This window comes from Ceratotherium simum, chromosome 23 (assembly GCF_057802395.1).
Source record: "Ceratotherium simum simum isolate JZ-2026a chromosome 23, ASM5780239v1, whole genome shotgun sequence".
Lineage (NCBI taxonomy): Eukaryota > Metazoa > Chordata > Mammalia > Perissodactyla > Rhinocerotidae > Ceratotherium > Ceratotherium simum.
In genome coordinates, this window is record NC_141922.1 from 48,895,063 (window position 1) to 48,918,196 (window position 23,134).

The 23,134-nt window shown below is 39.1% G+C and overlaps 1 protein-coding gene across 10 annotated transcripts in view; it reads right to left on the reverse strand.

Moving 5' to 3' along the window:
- Positions 1-23,134, reverse strand: part of PRKDC (protein kinase, DNA-activated, catalytic subunit) — a 194,553-nt gene that overhangs the window by 18,988 nt on the left and 152,431 nt on the right. For 9 of the 10 annotated variants that reach the window (XM_087447719.1, XM_087447718.1, XM_087447717.1 and 6 more), the window contains 5 exons: positions 11,848-12,037; positions 5,554-5,728; positions 3,970-4,160; positions 2,616-2,796; positions 1,903-2,066 (listed from right to left, as the gene is read on the reverse strand). In XM_087447719.1, the coding sequence (XP_087303845.1) occupies positions 1,903-2,066; positions 2,616-2,796; positions 3,970-4,160; positions 5,554-5,728; positions 11,848-12,037 (901 nt within the window). The remainder of the gene's footprint in view (positions 1-1,902; positions 2,067-2,615; positions 2,797-3,969; positions 4,161-5,553; positions 5,729-11,847; positions 12,038-23,134) is intronic. The other variant, XM_004431149.3, reaches the window with a different exon arrangement.

Below are 23,134 nucleotides of genomic sequence, written 5' to 3' on the forward strand. Positions count from 1 at the left end.
TGTTAATTTCAGGTTCTTTGGATAGATACGCAGTAGTGGGATAGTTGGATCATAAGGTATTTCTAATTTTAATTTTTTGAGGAATCTCCATACTGTTTTCCATAGAGGCTGCACCAGTTTGCGTTCCCACCAGCAGTGTATGAGACTTCCCTTTTCTCCACAACCTCTACAAGAGTTGTTATTTTTTGTCTTGGTGATTATAGCCATTCTAATGGGTGTAAGGTGATATCTTAGTGTAGTTTTGATTTGCATTTCCCTGATGATTAGTGATGTGGAACATCTTTTCATGTGCCTATTGGCCATCTGTATATCTTCCTTGAAAAAATGTCTGTTCACATCCTTTGCCCATGTTTTGATTGGGATGTTTGGTTTTTTGTTGTTCAGTTGTGTGAGTTCTTTATATATTATGATTAACTCCTTGTCAGATATATGATTTGCAAATACTGTCTCCTAGCTGGTGGGTGGTCTTTTCATTTTGATCCTGGTTTCATTTGCCTTGCATAAGTTCCTTAGGCTGATGAAGTCCCACTTGTTTATTTTTTCTTTTGTTTCCCTTTTCCATGCAGACATAGAATTCAAAAAGATCCCTCTATGACCAATGTCAAAGAGTGTACTGTCTATATTGTCTTCCAGGAGTTGCATAGAGTCAGGTCTTACCTTCAAGTCTTTGATCCATTTTAAGCTAATTTTTGTGTATGGCGAAAGAAGATGGTCTCCTTTCATTCTTTTGCATGTGGCTGTCCAGTTTTCCCAGCACCATTTATTGAGGAGACTTTCCTTTCTCTATTGTATGTTTGTAGCTCCTTTGTTGAAGATTAGCAGCCCGCAGATGTGTGATTTTATTTCTGGGCTTTCAATTCTGCTCCATTGATCTGTGTGTCTGTTTTTGTACCACTACCCTGCTGTTTTGATTACTATCACTTTGTAGTATATTTTGAAGTCAGGGATTGTGATGCCTCCAGCTTGGTTCTTTTTTCTCAGGATTCCTTTAGCTATTCGGAGTCTTTTGTTGCCCCCTATGAATTTTAGTATTTTTTGTTCTATTTCTGTGAAGAATGTCATTGGGATTCTGACTGGGATTGCATTGAATCTGTAGATTGCTTTAGGTAATTTAACTATGCTTATTCTTCCAATCCACGTGCATGGAATATTTTTCCATTTCTTTATGTCATCATTGATTTTGCTCAATAATTACTGTCACCTTTTTTGAACTATTACAATAACAACTCAAAGTCTGGCCCTATTTTCCAGTTAAACATCTATAAAAATCATTAAAGAGCCTTTCAGATGGCCCTCCACTTTTACAGACATGGCCCAAATGACAGGAAGGCACCAGCCTTGTGTGGAGTGAGGCCAGCATGGGACATGCAGGCCAGGGAGCAGAGCGTGTGTGGGAGTACAGGCTGCTCCTGTGAGCCCACACACATCAAGCTGCTCACTGTGTGCTTGGAGGCCTCAGGATCCCTGTGCACAAGGTGCTGCAGGCAGGCACTGCAGTCACCCGGGGTGGGATGCCAGCTGAAACATCCTCTCCCCCTGGGCTAATAATACACTGAGCATAAGGCACCAACAGATGTTGCAGGCTACAGCTTAGTCTTTATGGGCAGAAGACTGTACTAGAGAAAATTCCTATCTCTATCCAAAACACACTACCTCCTCTATTTCTTGCGGCCCTTGTTCACACATAGCATTCTTACCAACATCCACAGAGAAACATGGGTAAATGTGAACACTCTTCTATACAGTTTTAAATTACTACATAAGTTCTTGGAATGTAGCAAAATTCAAAGCTGGTTAGGAAAAGCTATAACATGCATTGCACACATTAATGTGTTTGGATATAAATATGAATACACCTTTAGGTCCTGTAAAGTTCCCTTTCACTAGAATAAAGATACTAACCTCTTTGGTCATTAGGCTCAGGGTCTCCTCTGGATACTGTTCTATAATCTGCAGTAGTCTGGGAAACTTCAGCCTGGCTTCATTGGAATGCAATTTTAAAGCTTTCAACATTTTGTCCACCACAAGGGCTGGATACGTCTGCAGTTCTACAGACTCAGTAACTACTAAGGACAGGAAAGAAGAAAATAATGGTCAATTTATCCACTTATACATAGACTATAAATTTAACAAATGATTATATTTTCCCTTTTTGGCTTATATTTTGCAGTATGTCCTTACTCTCTTTTTCACAACTACTTTAGATCAACAAACACCAGACACAGTTTTGGACTATATATTAAAGTTTCTATCTTGTCCTATTAGATTACCCATTCTGTGTGAAGCAGATTTCTTCCTGGGCTGGGAACATAAGGGACAGCTGCTGATTATGAATTTATTCCAGGAGCAAGAGGCAAGCCACATAAGCCCATAATACCAAAGCTACAAGCAAAGTATGACAGTATAAATTAAGCAAATGGAAAGATAGAAGATAGCTTGACTCCATTTATATGCAGGTCACGTTGCTTAGAGATGCCATTGCCTCTTAAAAAGACAAGACTTTTCTCAGAATATTTATCATTTAAAAACAAACAGGAACCAAAAGTATCTACAAAACTTTTAAGACTTTATGGTAACATCAGGTGATACATGAACTTGTTTCTTATGTGATTCACCTGATGTACTCTCTTCCTCCTTGCGGAGCTGCTGGTCACAGAAATCCACCAGCGTCATGTAAGCATCTATCACCCCGGCTGCAGGCCCCTGGCCCCTGGTGGAAGGCTGGGCCTCCTCCTCTGCCATCCGCACGGCCTCAGAAAGGTGATGGAATGCTCTCTGGTACAGACCTGCGATCACCTAGAATTAAGAGAGATTTCAGAAAACCTGTAAGTGCGACAGAAGCTTTCTGGAAGAACTCTTTCTACTTGTGATGACAAAGAAAAAATACTTGTGATTCATAAGCCATGAGATAACACAGAAAGCTGGTTAAATGGAAAAGGGAGAGCCTGACCTGATTGTGCAAGAGCAAGCAATTCCAGTAAGATCTTCAGGACGTAAACACCAACCAAACAAAAAAGAACAAGCCAAGTGCGGGCCAGAGAGTCACAAAGAGCTGCCACCAAAGGTCAACGGGGGTCATGCAGCCCTGTCAAGAATTAAAGGAGAGCGGGGCTGGCCCCTTGGCCTGGCGGTTGGGTGTGCGCACTCCGCTACTGGCGGCCTGGGTTCGGATCCCGGGTGTGCACCAACGCACCGCTTGTCCGGCCATGCTGAGGCCACGTCCCACATACAGCAGCTGGAAGGATGTGCAACTGTGACATACAACTATCTACTGGGGCTTTGGGGAAAAAAACGGAAAAAAGGGGAGGAGGATTGGCAATAGATGTTGGCTCAGAGCCAGCCGTCCTCAGCAAAAAAAAAAAAAAAAAAAAAGGATTGGCATGGATGTTAGCTCAGGTCTGATCTTCCTGACGAAAAAAAAGAAAAAAAAAAAAAAAAAAAAGAATTAAAGGAGAGATGGAAGTCAGCGCCTTATGTTCAATGTCCTGCACAGATGTTGGTAACATCATGGAGGAAGAAGACAAGGCTACACAACTAAAGTGAGGTGGGACATGGTGAGATGAGGAGAGGCTGGTAACTATCGAAAACACAAAATCATCTGAAAAAAGCTAAGCGAAACAGGCACTAAATAAAAAAGTGAAAAAGGCTGATTTGTCCCACAAGTTAGTGGGATATCTGAATGGCGACTTTTGGTGAAAGTCCATTAACAAGATTCACGGAAGAACCATCCACATCAAGCCAACTTCTAGTTCTCATTTTTAATATAAAAAAATTCGTATCATTCAAAAAAACAGGAACACATGGAGTATGTCAATTTTCCACATAAGAAACTTGGCTGTGCATAACTGTCAAATAAATTCTAAAAGCACAAAGCAATACCCTCATTATTTCTTTCGTGTAGCCAGAAGGTGCACGTTAAAGACGTACAACACACAAACATAACAAGTTCCCTCCTCCAGTGTCCATTACCTTTTCTGCATTCTCTGAACTGGATCCAGAAAGCTCCAAGATTCTTTTAACTTTGCTTTCCTCGATTTCTGCAAGGCAAGTTGGCTCACTGCTGAGAGCGTTAGCTATGATCTTATAGGTTGTGCCCAAGAGAATGTTCTGGTCAGGGGAAACCAGAATGTTTTTGCTTAAGTAGCTTGACGTGTTCTCACCTGTTGGATTAAACACACACACACACGCATGTGACTTTTTCAGAAGTAAATGAATACTATAAATTAAAAAGAAGAAATTCCTAGTGTTCAAAAGTTGTTTTCTATTAAGAATTAATTAAAATAAATCTTGAAAGCATGACTTCAAACATTTGTTAGGGAATTTCTTGAATTCATATTAATGAAAAATGTTCTTTTGTTAGCATGACTGTACCAAAATCCACAGAGGCTAAGCAATTAAAACACTGATTAACTTTTATTCAAGCATCATCATTCTGCATTTTGTCAAAGCACCTAATTCCATCTGTTAGAGAATAGAAAATGGCTCTTTTTGACGCATTTGTGCATATACATTAATAACCCAAGAGTAGATTTTTAAATTGATCCTGTGACCTATACCTATTCAAAGATTTCATTCTGCATCTTACCATGTGGCTCTGGGCAAGAAGTTCACCCAGCACTGGTCAAGCCTGCAGCTTGCAGACGTGTCAGAAGGGGGCGCAAAAGAGAAAGGGCAGTCACCTAGCAAGTCCCATCAACCACACCCCCCTGCTCATCCACAGGAAGATAATTCTCTCAGAGTTGTCTCAGATAAACGATCATAACTATGACCTTATCATAGTTCTTATCTTATTTCACAACTGTTACAAACTACAACCACACCATAACTACCACAACCGTAGAATTATTATTATCATGATACTAATGTTATCTTTACGTCAGCAAAATCCTCCTCCTCTCCCTGAACCCTCACAAAAAACCCATAAAAAATATTTAAGCAACATAAGGATGATTTTCTGATCCTGGGATCAATATGGAAATACTGCTTCTCCTATTTGCACTTTTACTGAGACTGATACTCTGATATAATGCCCTGTCCTGAAGAGGAATGAATTTGGAAATACAGTGGGAGCATGTTCAACGGTAGTCTACTATGACCTTTGGACACACGGCAACACAGTAGGCCTACCAGATCCAAACCCACAAGGAGAAAGCTGTTCTCCCCTCAGTCCTGAAGGCTACATGATTATAAAAAGACAAGAACTGCCGAGGAAAACAGATTTTCATGTTCAATTTTTTACAAGGTAGTTCCTGTATGTAAGCATAAAGTTTTCAAATTAATTAAATTATTAGACTCATAATTTAGCCAAATATTAAAGAGAACAATTTTAATTTCAATTATATTTTATAGATAATGAAATAAAAGCTCCAGATGTCATATTCAATAGCATTACTAGGATACAAAGTACCTTGACTCCAAATATTTAATAAAATTATTACAAAGATTTAATTCCCAAATGTCAGATAAAGCAGCACAAAGAGTAGTTTTAGAAGACATGCAGACATAATATAAAACAGCATTTTTAAACTAATATAAATAAGAGCAGTCTAATACCCAACAAAGAGACTGTTTTCAACACAGTAAGGATCTGCTCAGGACGATTCTGGGTCTGGCTCCGGCTGTGGCTGAGTCGGCAGTAGCTCTGCACCCATTTCACCAGCCAATCATCTCTTGTTTTTGACTCTTTATGCAGCTCCTTTAATAGTTTCATGGCAAGTGAGAAATTTTTCTATATAACAGAAGAAAGTGTATGACATATAGGTGATAATTTAGAAATAAAATTATTTTATAAAAGAAGTTTTTTTTCTCTTTTTTGGTGAGGAAGATTGACCCTGAGCTGACATCTGTGCCCATCTTCCTCTATTTTGTACGTGGGTCGCCACCACAGCATGGCTTGACGAGTGGTGTAAGTCCACGCCTGGGATGCAAACCTGCAAACCCAGGCCGCCGAGGTGGAGAGCACCCAACAACCACTATGCCATCAGGCCGGCCCCACAAAAGAAGTTTTTAATCTGCCTGCTTTCCTTTTTGCATGACACAATTCACCTTAGAGCAGCTAAACCATCTCCTTAGCTTAAATTATGAGGATGTCTTTTTATTTATCATAGGGATATAATTCACAGAGTGTAAAATCTAGTGTCTTTTAGTTTATTCACAAAGTTGGACAACCATCCCCAGTATCTAACTGCAGAACATTTTCATCAATCCAGAAAGAGACGCTTTGTCCATTCACAGTCACTCGCCATTCCTCCTGGCCACTGGCAGCCACTACTCTACTTTCCGTCTCTATGCATTTGCCTATTCTGGACAGTCCATATCAATGGAATTGGAAAATATGTGCTGATTTTGTATGTGGCTTCTTTCTCTTAGCATAGTATTTTCCAGGTTCATCCATATTATAGTGTGTATCAGTACTTCATTCCTTTTTATGGCTGAATAATATTCTATTGTATGGACACACCACATTTTATTTATGCTTTCATCTCTTGATAGACTTTCAGGTTGTTTCCACCTTTTGGCTATTTTGAATAATGCTATTGTGAACACGTGTGTACAAATTTCTGTGTGGACATATGCTTCATTTCTCTTGGGTGTACACCTAGGAGTGGAATTGCTGGGTCAAATGCTAACTCTATGCTTAACTTTTTGAGGAACTGCCAGACTGTTCTCCACAGTGGCTGTACTATTTTACAATCCCATCAGCAGTTTATGAGTGTTTCAATTTCTCCATACCCTCACCAACACTTACTATTGCCTCTTTAATTACAGCCATTAGTGGGTCTGAAATAATGGTGGCTTTGATTTGCATTTTTCTAGTAACTAATGATGTTAAACATCTTTTCATGTGCTTGCTGGCCATTTGTATATCTTTGGAGAAATGTCTATTCAGATCCTTTGCTCATTTTTCAGTTGGGTTGTTTGACTTTCTGTTGTTCAGTTGTAAAGAGTTCTTGTGTATTCTGGATAGTAGACCCTTATCAAATAGATGATTTCCAAATATTTTCTCCATTTTCTCTTCACTTTCTTGAGTGTGTCATTTGAGGCACAGAAGTTTTTAATTTTGATGTATCTATTTTTTTATTTGGTTGGTTGTCATATGGATGTCTTTTAAATCTACACCTCTAATTCTCTGCTAAGCTTCAAAAGACATTTTCATCAGACTTGTGCATTCCTAATTACTACCCTTTCAACCATACAGGCTAAAAATCCGAGTCACCCTCAACTGCACCCTCTCCCTCATTCCTAACATCTCTGGTCTTCTTATATCTACTTATTGAACGTCTCTCGCATTGTTTTCATTCCTACCACTGCTTTCCTAATTTGAGACTTCATAGTCTCTGTTTTTCCCCTCAGCAGTCAATCTTCTACATAGCTTCCAACTTAGCCAGCATGCCTGAAAAACCTTCAGTGACTTCTCCAGTCCTCAGTTCAGCACTAAAATGCTTCATGACCCACCTCAAACCAGCCATCAAGAAACCCCCACAATCCCTCTGCTCAGAGCAGAGTCTGTAATTCCCAGTTTCTCACCTTTATGATTTTGTTTGAATATATCTTACTCCCATAATACCTTTCTCTCCTCTCCAAGTCCAAATCCTACCATTCCCATAAAGTCCAATCCAAATGCCTCCTTCGACTTGAAGCCTTCCTATCCCAGGCAGAATTTCTACTCTTCCCTGTGCTCTCCTAGCATCGCTGACGTCTCTTTTGTTCACCACCTTGTGCTGTCATCAGTTGTAAGTGCAGCTCTCAATCTAGACAGTGATCATGAGGGCAGGGACGGTACCTTTACCCCTTATAATGATGGGTTCAGTTTGTTAGCTACACCATGATCCTTGTCATTACTCAGAATTTCACCATCAAATTTTTTTTTTTTATAACGTGCATTTTTTTTTTTATAATTTTATTTACTTATTTTTTTTCCCCCAAAGCCCCAGCAGATAGTTGCATGTCATAGCTGCACATCCTTCCAGCTGCTGTATGTGGGACACGGCCCCAGCATGGCCAGAGAAGCAGCGTGTTGGTGCGTGCCTGGGATCCAAACCCGGGCTGCCAGCAGCAGAGTGTGCGCACTTAACCGCTAAGCCACGGGGCCGGCCCCACCATCAAATTCTTAAACTCGAATCATCCCGTTCTGACGACAAACGTCCTCTTCTACTCACCAAATTCCTGCTACGCGTGGTTTATAATGTACTTAAGAACTCTGGTAAGTTTACATGCCTTTTTTCTGCTTTTACTTCCTTCCACATCCAATTAATAAGCAAGCCAATCATTCCCACCATTCTCTTAGCAATACTCTCAGATCATCGGCCTTCATCTGTGTCACACCCACTTGGCAAAACCACACTCTGGGTTAATCAAAGTGCATGCCTTCTCTGCTCCTCCCCTTACAGGTCCACTGGAGACAATGCCAACCAGGTTCTCAATGCTGTCTGACAATCCTTTTCTAGTGTGCTAGTCAGCTTTCTCCACCACAGTCCATGGTACTCTCAAAACTTCCTCACTGTCCTCAATTCTCCTTCCTGATCACTGTCTGCAGATGACTTCACCTCCCAATTCTCAGAGAAAAGAGATGAGATCTCTCACTCTTCCTCACATCTAAGCCCATTCTTCTTTGCTGGCCTCCATTATGATAGAAGGCTCATCTTTGCCCTGAATCCTGTCCCTGCCAACCTCCACAAAAAATTATTTCACCAGCGATTCCTCCTCTGCATGTCCAATCTCTTCTTAGTTCCTTCCATTAGGATTTAAACATCCCCAGTCTCTTCTCTCATCCCCTAAAAAGAAAAACCATCCTCCCTGACCCCATTTGTTCTTCCTTGTCATGGCTTTTTTAGGAGCAGCCTGTGTCTACTGTCCCCATATCCTATTCTCATACATTCCTCCACCGTCATCTGACTTCTTTTCCTCCAGTGAAGTCGTTCTCACCAAACTCAACACCAACCTCCTTCTTTTAAATGCAAGGACACTTTCCAATCTTCATACCTTTGCTCTCTTTGGTAACTGACACTGTGACTCTGGTCCCTCCCCTGTGGTCTCACAGTCCCTGAAGTCCTCTCATTTCATCATTCAGGTTCAACATCCCTGCAGGCGCCTCTTCCTTTGCTCATCCCATAACTATTGGTCTGTTTGGTGGGCTGATTCAGGTTACCTTAGCCACTCCCATGGTCTCAGAGACAACCCACATGCTGTCACATTCAGACCTCCATCACTAACATAACTTCGCCAGAGCTTCAGGTTTCTTTTGTACAAATTATCTAATGGAAATCAAAACTTGCTCATCTTAAAGGCCTTGTCATTTCAACATGTCTTGAACTGCACGTGTGATCTTACCCACAAACTACTACTCTTCCTCCATTCTCATCACCCAGCTACTCAGGTCAGAAACCTGTGTATCCTTTCTCCTCCCAAAGAGAACCATGTCTTATCCGAGCGAACCTCCTCAGTTTTCTTTAATCTGTCCACTTATCTTCATTTTCTTGACCTGTAACCTATATATGGCCAACATCATCTCTCACATGGATTAACAGAGAGACTTGCTAATCCTTTGTCCTTTCTCTGTTCCTTTCTCCTCACTACAACAAGGATGCTGTTTTAAAATTGCACATCTGATCACTTTGATCCAAGGGCTTTCTTGCGCAAAAGTGCACAGCCATTTAGTAGGGGTTAAAATTCAACCTTCACTACACTCAGGAAACCATGTGCCCTAGGTCATTCCTGGGTCTTATACGTTATTCCCTCTACCGTATTTCACCTGTCAGTTCCCAACTTAGACATTACCTCCTACTCCAAGTTCCCCACAAGGCTGGGTCAGGTGTCCTTACCATGTGATTATCCTATTTTGTGTGTACGTGTGTGTGTCTGTGTGTATGAGGAAGATCAGCCCTGAGCTAACATCTGATGCCAATCCTCTTTTTTGTTTTTTTTTGCTGAGGAAGATTGGCCCTGGGCTAACATCCGTGCCCATCTTCCTCTACTTTATATGGCATGCTGCCACAGCATGGCTTGACAAGCGGTGCGTCAGTGCACACCCGGGGTTCTGAACCTGTGAACCCCGGGCCGCCAAAGCGGAGCACGAGCACTTAACCACTGCGCCACCAGGCCAGCCCCATGATTATCCTTTAATATTATCATAATATAATTGCCTGCTTGTCTATATTCTGTTCAACACAGTATCTCCAGTACCTAATGAAGTGCTTAGTAACCAAAAGAGGCAAAACTCAAATTTCAGTTCTGCCACTCTTGAAGAGTTTTAAAGAGTATACATAGGTAAATCAAAATACACTGAAGGTTTTATGTAAACTTCAGATATGAATTATTCTTTTTCTCTCCACCTCCAATATTACTGGTATTGATAGCTAACTCTATTTAACCCATATGTATATGTGAATATATTGTTGAAAAATTCTGGAAAAAAAAATGCCAATGTGCCATATAAAAGATTTTTAGCTATCTTGGGGTTTTTCACATATTTCTAAATAATGTACTCATAACCCATTTCCTTCTTCCTCTCTCATCATGTCCCTCCCCCAGTTTGGAGGAATTTGAGCATCAGCAGGGAGCTCCCATTGTCTCTCCAGCAGGGATGAGCATTCTGACTTCCTGCCGAGAAGCCACAAGCACCCCTCCTCAGCCATGTGCCTTGAATGACGGCCCCTCCTGCTGCAATCAGAGCTAATGAGATGGTGGGAGACAACAGCCAGTGCCATGTGGAAAAAAAGCATCTTTTTTTCTGCAGGAAATAATCAGAGAGAAACTGTATCTAATTCCAGGAAGATGTAGTGTGGAGGAAGTAAGATATAAAACATCCACAGCCATTTCCAACTACAAAGGGCCTAGAGATCCCTGGAGATGCCAGAGAGATTCACTATGTAGAATCTGAGAACAAAACCAATATGGTGGAAGAGAGAACCGAGGGAGAGAAAGCAGGTCCTTGGTGATAGTATTTGAAAGCCAGCTCATCTAGACTTTTCATTTATGGGAACTGATAAATTTCCTTTATTCACTAGGCTGTTCTGGATTGGTTTTTCTGTTTTTTTGTTTTTTTTTTTGCTGAGGAAGATTCACCCTGAGCTAACATCTGTGCCAATCTTCCTCTATTTTGTATGTAGGCTGCCACCACAGCATGGCCACTGACAAGTGGTGTGGGTCCATGCACGGGAACAGAACCTGGGCCACCGAAGCGGAGCACAAAGAACTTAACCACTAGGCCATGGGGCTGGCCTGGGTTTTCTGTTTTTTGAAACATAAAAATTCCTAACTGATACAACACCCATGTCAAAGAAAAATCTATAAATGTGTACTTAAACTTCAAAACAGAAATATTAATTATTTCTAATACAATAACATTCTTTGCATTATGATAGCAATCAATATAGGGTCATTAAGGGAGCAAGCTCCCCTAGTATTTTAGAATATGATTTAATTACATGTAAAATATGATTTAATACATTTAAATAGTTTAGATGCAACTTTTAAGCAAAGCATACTTATATCAAGAAAGGATCTTGTTATCAAATGATAGATGTCCACAAACTAAACCTAAATATAATTTGTAACTAACTGGCAAGCATTCATTTTGTTGACACGATCAAACCTGATATTAGGTTTATCTTCTTTCTAAATAACAGAAAATAATCATTTGGAAATGATTATTAAGTATACAACTTTAGAAGCTTTCTGGATAATTTCAAGTAAGTGTTTCTTCAAGTTTACTTTTTTATAAAGAGGAAAAAATACTAACTACTTATCTTTAAGCTTCAGATTTTAAAGAAAAGCTAAGTTTGAAAAAAAAGCTAAATTAAGAAAAATTCTGGGATAGAATAGAGGAATAGGAATGTGAGTACCTACCTGTTTTCTTGCACTTTCTATCATCTTCATTTTCATGGAAAACTTACAGCTCTTAATCAGAGAACAAATATCTTCTTCCTGCTCCTGTGCTTCCATCTTTCCACTGGTATCTCTGTCTCCACCCACGTTCATACTATGATCATCTGAAGCAAGAGTAAGTTTTTCTTCTATTTTGCTGAGAAAGAAACATCTAGACAAAAAGAAGAAAAATGAGAATTAATGCCAGAGACTCATTAAAGAAATCTTTGACACAGGAAGCTACTGAATAGCATTCACAGACAGAAATTCTACAGTTATTAAATTTTTGCTCATTTTTTAGACTGTAAATATGCACTTTAAGTACTGGATTTAATCTTCATTTTAATTAATCAACTCTTCAAAGATCACCAAGGACATTTCAACAGAATCTTCCAGATATCATTTATTGTCTCTACCTCCACAAAATAAAGCATTTAAACTTACAATTTTCTCTCTTAACAAATGGGCAACATAACCTGTGTTGGGTCAAAAGGCATTTTTCTCCTTAGACCTCCCAATCTAAGGCCCTACTCTCAAAGGTGAAAAATGCAAAGCAGCAAACAGGTTATAATCACTGAGAATATTAAAAGATACGGCTGTATCGCTATAAAATAATTTTTATTGGTATCATAATTTGCATATATGACTTTGTTCCAGTGATTTTATTTTCTTTGTCAGTAAACAAAATTCACCCCTGATCAATAATCAACTAAATTTCTATTTATCCAGGGACTAATTTCAGTTTTCTTAGAAACACTGTGGCCAGATAAACTAGCATGTCTCACATTGTCTCTTTCTTTTGCTTTTATGGTTATTCGCAAGATACAAGCCACTCTAGTCATCTATCTGCTTCTGTGCTCCTCGCACCCTACCCAACACACAGTGCCCCTTCCCTCCTAAGAGCTGCTACGTTGTGTAAGCCTTCACTGTTTTTCATTATAAGAATAAACAAGTAAAAGTGGTATAAAATAAGTACTTGAGAAGTATCTGAAGAACTAATGAATGAATGAAACATGAATGTCACACCAGCAGTATGAGTAAAGTGCCCCGGCTCACAGAAAAGGGCGGGGGGCTGAGCAGGGAGGTGGATAAGTGTTCACAAAACAATAGAGACTTTCTCCTGGACTTTGAAGAATGCATTCAACTTCAAGCAGCAGAGGAGGTAAGGAAGTCCCAGATAGAAGGAACAGGATAACAAAGACAGAGAAGTGTCATGGTAAAGGAAATGTTCTTGTCTCAGACTGGGGAGGATGGAGCCAGGAAAAGAACCATCTTTTTAAAAATAACAGAGTTTTGGTTCTAGTACGGCAGTGTGAGCCCCCTACAGCACACCTTCCTGCTGATAACAACCAGAAACTCTGGATAAAATGCAAAATACAACCACCCAAGAACTCTGAGAATAAATAAAAGATGGCAGACTGTATATACAGGGAAGTCAAAACTGGGAGAAGCTATTGCTATTGGGATGAGTTTCTGGTTTTTTCTCTTTCCTTTTCCAGTTTTGCCACAAGGATAACCACGGTTGCAGAGTGGTGTGGCAGCCCTCATGACTAAGATTCTGATAGAAACTCTGTTGTATTGTGCCCAGAGAAACCTGGAAAGGAGCCTAGGTAGAACAAAGATTGTAGTGGGGATCCAAGGGGAGAGAGAGCCAGAGACAGGATCCTTTAATTCTGTATAATAAAATACACAGGTCACAGACTACCCCCGGAAGTACATGTGCAGAACTCACTCGAAACAATGAAGGAAAGACTTGAAAACTGAACTGAGATTTGAACCAACAGAAGGCAAGACAGTCTACTAGCCAATCTAACTGGGCTGACTGTTTGCTAAAGCAAAATAACCTACATTCTCCTGAGAATTATAAAAGACCTCACAGTCTACACAAGATAACATTCACAATTTCTAAGATACAAGCCAAAATTAATTGATATACGAATAACCAGGAAAACGTATCCATTCTTAATGGAAAAGACAGTCAATAGACGCCAACTCTAAGATGACCTATATGTTGGAACGATCAAATAAGGACCTTAAAGCAGCTATTGTAACTAAGCTCCAAGAGGCCAAGGAAAATACAAATGAAATAAACGAAAAGGTAGGTATCTCAGTAGAGAGAGAGCATTAAAAGAGCCAAATGAAAATTTTACAACAGAAAAATGCAGTACCTGAAATAAAACATTCACTAAACAGTCTTAAAGAGGAATGAAGACAACAGAAGAAAACAATAGTGAACTTGATGACAGATCAATAGAAATGATTTAATCTGAAGAATAAAGACAAAAAGGTTGAATTACAATGAACAGAGTTTCAGGGACCTCTGAGACAATGTCAAAAGGTCTAATATATGTGTAAGCGGCATCCCACAGAGAGAAAAATTGGATCCAAAAAAATACTTGAAGAAACAATGACAGAAAATTCCCCAAATTTGGTGACATAAATGTACAGATTCAAGAAGCTCAGTGAACCTCTAACAGGATAAATTCAAAGAATACCAGACCTAGACACATCATAATCAAACTGTTGATAATCAACGATAAATTTAAAAAATCTTGAAACTAGCCAAAAAATATGATATATTACATACAGGAAAACAATAATTTGAATAACCATGACTGTCTTTTCAGAAACATGGAGGCGAAATGATACTGTTGAAGAGGAAGGGGGATCCACCCAGAATTCTATATCCAGAGAAAATATTCTTCAGGAATGACATTGAAATAAAGATATCTTCAGATAAAGGAAAAATCAGAGAATTCACCACAGGCAGACCTGCGCTACAAGATTATTACTAAAGAAAAATTTTCAGCTGAAGGGAAATGGTATCAGAGGAAAAACTGGATCTTTAGGAACAAATGAGGAACATCAGAAATGGTAAGTATAAAAAGACTTTTTTCCTCATAAGTTCTTTTGAATATGTGTTACTGTTTAAAGCAAAATTATACTACCTATTAGTGTTTTCACTATATGTTATATAAGTCCACACACAAGTATACATACATATATCAATATATCATTACTTCGACATAATGATATAAAGGACATTTCATCAGGAAGACATAGTCAATGTGTATCGGCCTAATAACAGAGTTGAAAATATAATAAATAAACATAGACAGAATTAGTTGAAAATATAATAAATAAACATAGACAGAATTAAAGACAGAAATGGACAATTCCACAATCATAGTAGGAAATTTTGAAATCCCTATCTCAGCAGCTGATGGAACTAGACAAAAAAAATCAGTAAAGTCATAGAAGATCTGAAAAATACCATCAACCACTTTGACCTAATTGAAATTTATAAACATTCAATCCAAGAACTGCAGAATATACAGGATTTTCAAGTGCACATGGAATATTTACTAAAACAGATCATATGCTGGGCCATAAAACAAGTCTCAATAAATTTAAAAAGACTGATCCCAGTGGAATAAATTTAGAAATCAATAGCAATAAGAGCAATAGAAAACTCACCTATTTGGAAATTAAACAAAATACTTCTATTTCATGAATCAAAAAAGAAATCACATGGGAATTACAAAATATTTTGAACTAAATGATAATATAAACACAACATACTAGAATTTGCAGTACTCAAGCAGTGCTTAGAGACATAACTTTAAGTATTTATATTAGGAAAAAAAAAGTATAAAATCAATGATCCAAGTTTCCACCCTAAGAAACTAAAAAACGAAAAGCAAAGTAAGTATAAAGTAAGTAGAAAAAACAAAATACTAAAGATGAGACAAGAAATGAATGAAATAGAAAACAAATAATAAAGAAAATTAGCAAAGCCAAAAACTGGTCCTTTGAGAAGATCAATAGAATAGACAAACCTCTAGCTAGACTGATCAAGAAAAAAAATGAGAACACAAATTACCAATATCAGACATACAAAAGTGGTTCCCACCACAGATACTACAAATAATAAAAAGGATAAGAGAATAATATGAGCAACTTTATGCCAACAATTTGACAACTCAGATGCAACAGAAAAATTTATTGAAAAATACAATTCAACAAAATTGACACAAAATGAAATAGAAAATTTACATGGCCCTATACCTATTGAAGAAATTAGATATATTATCTAAAATCTTCCCAAAAGGAAAACTCCAGGCCCATATGGTTTCACTGGTGAATTCTATCAAATATTCAAGTAAGAAATAAGAAGGATCTTACATAAACTTTTTTCAAAGAAGAGAGAAAGGAATATGTCCCAACCCATTTTATGAGGCCAGCATGACCCTAATACCAAAACCTGACAAAGACACTACAAAAAAGAAAATTACAGACAAATATTCCACTTGAACATAGACACTAAAATTCTTAACAAAATGTTAGCAAATTCAAGAATATATAAAAGGGAGCATCACAACCACACACGGTTTACACCAAGAATTTGTTTCATATTCAACATTTATTTCATATTAAAAAAGTAATCAATATAATACACCATAAACACAACAAAGGAGGAGTGACACCATCAAGATGGTGACATAGGTCATTCTCGATTTCTTGATTCTCACAAGAGAATCAGCTAACAACTATTCATGGACAAGACACCACTGTGAAAAGACGTAGAACACAGGGGTAAGGCTTAAGCACCGCCCTGCACTCCAGAGACTGAGAAGGACCACATTAAAAGGGTGAGAGGAGCAGCGACACACATGGCCCCATCCCCAGGCCAGCACAGCACCACACTAAGAGGGGCCCCTTGAGCCTACAGCTTCTCCAGTAGGGGAAAAAAACCCCAAGGTGAGCATCCAACTACCCCAGTGTTGTGGTGTGCTAATCGGGAGGCCCACTTGGGTCTCACCTCACAGAGATTTTATGGCAGAATCTGTGGGGCTTGATCACTAGGGATCAGACTGTGACAGAGAACAGGGGAGGGCTTACAGCAATGAGAGCTCAGATCTTGGCAGATTAAGTTCCTACCAATAGTGGTGCCCAAGTAGGTATCCTAACCAGCAGCTTTGCTCATCTGCAGAGCCAAGACAGTGGTCCAGTCAGAACAGAGAACTCAGCAGGGCACAGGTCTGCCTGATTTGAGACCCCAAGCAACAAGCCTTGCTAGTCTTGGAGTGTGTTCTGCCACTCTGCCCAGGCAGGGAAATGAATTCATAGCTCTGCCTACTGCTGAGTGTAGCTCCCAGCCCGGCCAGACCAGGAAGCCTGAGTGGAGCACATGGGAAGCTGCTTAGCCCAGTAGCACTCAAGCAGAGAGCCCAGCCAGCAGCTATGACCATTTGCAGATCCAAGCTGGTAGCCCCATCTGGCCAGGGAGCTTGGTGCACAGTTCTGCCTGATTTGCTTTCCACACAAGAGCCTTTCCAGCCCTAGGCCTCAGAAGAGGCCCCACCCAGACAGGGGAACCAATCCACAGCCCCACCCACTGCTGAATACGGCCTCTAACCTGGCCAACCAGGAAACTCAACCAGAGCTCCTGGGAATCTAGGTAGCCAACCCTGCAAGCCTGATTACAGTGGCACTTGAGTGGAGAATCCAGCCAGCAGCCCTGTGTCTGTAGAGCCAATATGGTGGCCCCATCTGGCCAGGGAGCTTGGTGCACAGTTCTGCCTGATTTGGTTCCCAAACAAGAGCCTTGCCAGCCCTGGGGCCTGAATGGTGGCCCTGCATGGGTAGGGAAACTAATTTGTAGTCCTGTCCACTGCTGAATACAGCCTTCAGCTAACCTGACCAGGGAACCTAACCAGAGCACAGGGGAAGCTGCATAGCCCATCCTACAGCCGCACTTACAGTGGTACTTGAGCAAAGAGCACAGCCAGTGTCTCTCCATGTCTGCACAGCAAAACCAGCCAAGGAATTTGGTGTGCAGTCCTGCCTGATTTGAGTCCCCAAACAATGAGCTGGGCTGGCCTTGGGGTCAGTTCTGCTGCCCCACCCAGGCAGGGAAGCTAATCCATAGCCCACCTACTGCTGAGTATAATACCCAGTCCCGACCATCTAAGAAGCCTGACCAGAGAATACAGGCAATGTGGAGTCCATCCTACAGCTGTGCTTGAGCAGGGAACCACGTCAGCAGTCCTATCCAATTGTTCTCAGCCAGCAGCACCAACACTCCCTGACCTCAGAGCTTGGGCAGTGGCCTCATCCAAAAATAGACCATGATAGCAAGCCCCACCTGCCCAAGGTCACTACCAGCTGACACACCTAGAACCCCAAGCTGAGATGATAGTGAAGGACTGTCTGCCAAAGCAAGCCCGTAAAGTCTGGAAGAAGAGACTACTTACTCAAATGTGCAGGTACAAATGTAAGGAATTAAGGATCACAAAAAATCAAGTAAACATGACACCACCACAGGAAACTAATAGAGCTCCAATAACCAACCCTAAAGAAATGGAGATCTATGAGCTGTCAGACAAATAATTCAGAATAATCCTCTTAAAGTAGTTTAGTGAACTACAAGAACACACAGACAGACAACTAAACAAAATTAGGAAAACGATGCATGAACAAAACAAGAAGTTCCACACACACACACACACAAAAATCATCCAAAAAAAAAAAAAAAACCAAACAGAAATCTTAGAGCTGAAGAATACAATGACTGAACTGAGGAATTCAATAGAGCTTCAAAAGCAGACTTGACCATAAGGAATAAGGAATCACTGAAATTATCCAGTCAGAGGAGCAAAAAGAAAAGAATGAAAAAGAGTGAAGAAAGCCTACAAACTTATGGGCCAGCATAAAAGAAACAATATACCCATAATGGAAATCCCAGAAGGAGAAGAGAAAGAGAAAAGGACATAAAGTATATTTAAAGCAATAATGACTGAAAACTTCCCAAACCCGGAGGGAGAAATGGATTTCCAGATCCATGAGGGCCAAAAGACCCCAAATACGTTGAATCTGAATTGGGCTACACTGAGACACATTATAATTAAATTGTCAAAAGTCAAACACAAAGACTTGAAAGCAGCAAGAGAAAAGTGACACACCACATACAAAGGAATCCCCATTAAGACTATCGGTGTAGTTCTCAAAAAAAACACTGTAGGCCAGGAGAGAATGGAATGGTATATTCAAAATACGCAAAGAAAAAAACTGTCATTCAAGAATACCATACCCAACAAAACTGTCCTTCAGAAACGAAAGACGGATAAAGACTTTCCTGAATAAACAAAAGTTGAGGGAGCTCATCACCACTAGACCTGCCTTACAAGAAATGCTAATGGGAGTTCTTCAAGTGGAAATAAAAGGATGCTAATTAACATCGTAAAAACACATGAAGTTAGCATAAAACTCACTGGTAATGGTAAATATATAGTCCAAGTCAGATTCTCTAATGTGGTAATGGTAGTACGTAATTCACTTACAATTCTAGTTTAAAAGTTAAAAAACACACGTATTAAAAATAACCATAACTATAATAATCAGTTACTGGATACGCAATATAAAAATATGTAAATTGTAACATCAATACCCTAAAATGGAGTGGGGTAGGAAAGTAAAAGCATAAAGTTTAAGAATGCTATCATAGTTAAGTTGTTATCCTCTTAAAATAGGGTGTTGTTAAGTATAAGATATTTTTTATAAACCTCATGGTAACCACAAAGGAAAAACCTGTAGTAGTTACACAAAAAATCATTATAAAGAAGTCAAAGGATACCCACAGAAAAAGTCATCAAATCACAAAAGAAGAGAGCAGGATAAGAAACAAGGAATAATAGATCTATAAAACAGTCAGAGAACAACTAACAAAATGGCAATGGTAAGTTGTTACCTATCAATAATTACTTTAAATGTAAATAGATTAAATTCTCTAATCAAAAGACATAGAATGGCTGAATGGATTTAAAAAAACAAGATCCAATGAAATGCTGCCTACAAGAGACTGACTTTAGCTTTAAAGACACACTTTGAGAGTGAAGGGATGGAAAAAGATATTTCAAGCAAATGGTAACCAAAAAAATATACCTATACTATTATCAGACAAAATATACTTTAAGCTAATAATGGTAAAAAGATGCTAAGAAGGTCATTATATAATGATAAAGGGGTCAATCCATCAAGAAGATATAACAATTGTAAATATTTATGCATCCAACATCGAAGCATCTAAATATACAAAGCCAATACTAACGGAACTAAAAAGAGAAATAAACAGCAACACAATAACAGTTGGGGACTTTGATACCCCACTCTCAACAATGCATAGATCATCCAGACAGAGAATCAATAAGGAAACAGTGGATTTGAACAACACTATAGACCAAATGGACCTAACCGACATATACACAATAAAGGCAAAAAAACCCACTCTGATCAATTAAATAGATACAGAAAAAGCATTTGACAAAATTCAACATCCATTCATGATAAACAAAACTTTCAGAAAACCAATATACAAGCAGTAAACAATTTGAAAATACAATAAAAAAAAAAACCCTCTATTTACAACAGTGCTGAAAAACATAAAATAATTAGGAACAAAAGACACCCAAGATCTCCATATTGAAAAAATACACATTGAAATTAAAGAGGACCTAAATAAATAGAGAGACATACTACATTAACGAATTGGAGAACTCTACATTGTTAAGATGGTAATTCCCAAAGTGGATCTACAGTCAATAATATCCCAATCAAATTCTCAGAGCTAGGGGCCGGCCCCGTGGCTTAGTGGTTAGGTGCGTGCGCTCCGCTGCTGGCGGCCCGGGTTCAGATCCTGGGCGTGCACCGACGCACCGCTTGTCTGGCCATGCTGAGGCCGCGTCCCACATACAGCAACTAGAAGGATGTGCAACTATGACATACAACTATCTACTGGGGCTTTGGGGGAAAAACAAACAAACAAACAAACAAATAAATAAATAAATAAAATCAGAAATTCTCAGAGCTTTTTTGGGTAGAAATATATAAGTAGATTCTAAAATGTATATGTAAATACAAATAACCTAAAACAAAGCAAATTTCATAAAGAAAAACAAAGTTGGAGTATTCACCCTAGCTGATTCAAGACTTACTATAAAGCAACAGTAATGAAGACAGTTTGATATTGCGAAAAGATATACACATAAATCATGGGATAGAACAGAGCATTCAAAAACAGACCCATATACATATGGTCACTGATTTTCAAAAAAGGTGCCAAGGCAATTTACTTATGAAAAGTAGGACTTCAGAACAAAAGGAACTAGACAACTAGATACCCACATGAAAAAAGTGAACATCTACCCCACCTCATACCATCTACAAAAATTATTTTCCACTGGATCACAGACCTAAATTTAAGAAGTAAAACTATAACATTTCTAGAGAAAAATAATTTTGCAAGATGAGCCTGGAGTATCAGTTTGAAGGGGCTTCCGCTGGCCAAATCTGAGACCATATGAATATGAAACAAATAAGGACAGTAATGGATTATATTCCATTAAATAAAAATGGAATCCATGATTCTATATTGATAATTAAAATTTAAGTAAATGAATAAATAAATAGATGGGAAAGAAGGGAGGGCTCTTCCTTACAATAATAAGACGTAGACTGATAAACATGAAACAAGTGGTGGAGTCTGAAAATCATCACCTTGCAACCATCATTGTCAAGACTGGTCTGGGGTAAGAGTCATCCACAGATACGAAATACAGAGGGTAAACCTTATGAGAAGCAGGATATATGCAAGTCTCTAAGCATCTCCCACATTGCTTATTAGTTGCAAAGGAAAAAACAGGCATAATCCAGAATTTAACCAGGCAATCAAAATTATCATCACCATGGACAAACAAGAATGTACAACCCAAAATTTCACAATGTTATAAACTATTAAAAGATCAATAAAAAAAAATTTACTATCACCAGTAAAAGGCAGACAGACACTCCATGCTTACAGTGATACCCTGAGACGAATACTTCACTTAAGTAGTATTCTGGCTAGGGATGTATCACCTGAATCTAATTGTGAGGATACACAGACACACTCAAACTGAAGAACACTCCTCAAAGTGTCAATGTCATGAAAGATGGCTGAGGAACTCTTCCAGATTAAAGAAGACAAAAAACACGTATCAACTAAATGTAGTATATGATTCTTGACTGGATCTTGTCTTAGAAGGGGAGAAAATGCTTTAAAGGGCACTAGTGGAACAACTGAGAAAACTAAAACTGGGGCTGTGGATTAAAAATGAAAACAGTGAAGTTATTATTGTACTGTGGTTATATAAGAGAAGACTCTTTTTCTTAGGAAACATATACTGATAAAGAGGTAAAGAGACATACGCATGCAACTTAATCTCAAATGGTTCAGAAAATAAACACGTGTATGTGGATAGAGAGAATAAAAAATAACGTGCCAACACGTTAACAATGTTAAAAATCAGTGAATCTAATTACAAGAGGAGAATTTTGCTTCTCTTGCAACTTTTGAATAGATAAGAACTTACTCAAAATAAAAAGTAGAAAAAGTATAAAAAATAAAACTAAATTTTAAAAAAACATAGTAGCAGGCCGGCCCCGTGGCTTAGTGCTTAAGTGAGCGCGCTCCACTGCTGGTGACCCGGGTTCGGATCCCGGGCTCGCACCGACGCGCTGCCTCTCTGGCCATGCTGAGGCCGCGTCCCATATACAGCAACTAGAAGGATGTGCAGCTATGACACACAACTGTCTACTGGGGCTTTGGGGGGAAAAAAATAAATAAATAAAATCTTTAAAAAATAAAAAAATAAAAAATAAAAAAAAAAATTAAAAAACATAGTAGCAGAGGAATAGGAAATAATGGCAAGAACACCACACATGGGGTCACAGTCCTTGAGTCTTACTTGCTGTGTATATTCGCAGACACAACTTCTCTGATTCTATTACCTCTTCTCTGACATCTATGGTTAATATCTGCCTTGGAGATTACCCAGGGTTGTTACAGGGTAATGAAAAGATGAGGATATGAAAACAATCTCAGACCTGATAATATATACAATTATGTAATAGAGTTGGGAGGTAGAGGCAGGAGTGTCAAAAATCCAAGTTACAGTAATAGAATAACAAAAAATCATTAAGCAGTAACTTGTTTGCTTCCATTTCACTACCTAACATTCAGCCCTGAGGCAGAAGCAGACGGACCACTGCCCCCGCTGCTCCCCTGCCTTCTCTCATTGCCAGAAGCATGTTCATAACCAACCACCCAGCACAGATGAATCCAATGTGAGTGGGCAGCAACTCCCACACAGGGGACAAGTGGGGACAAAGGACATACATGCTGACATGGAGAGTTTCGTTAGAACAACTTAAATGGGAAATTGGCAAGATA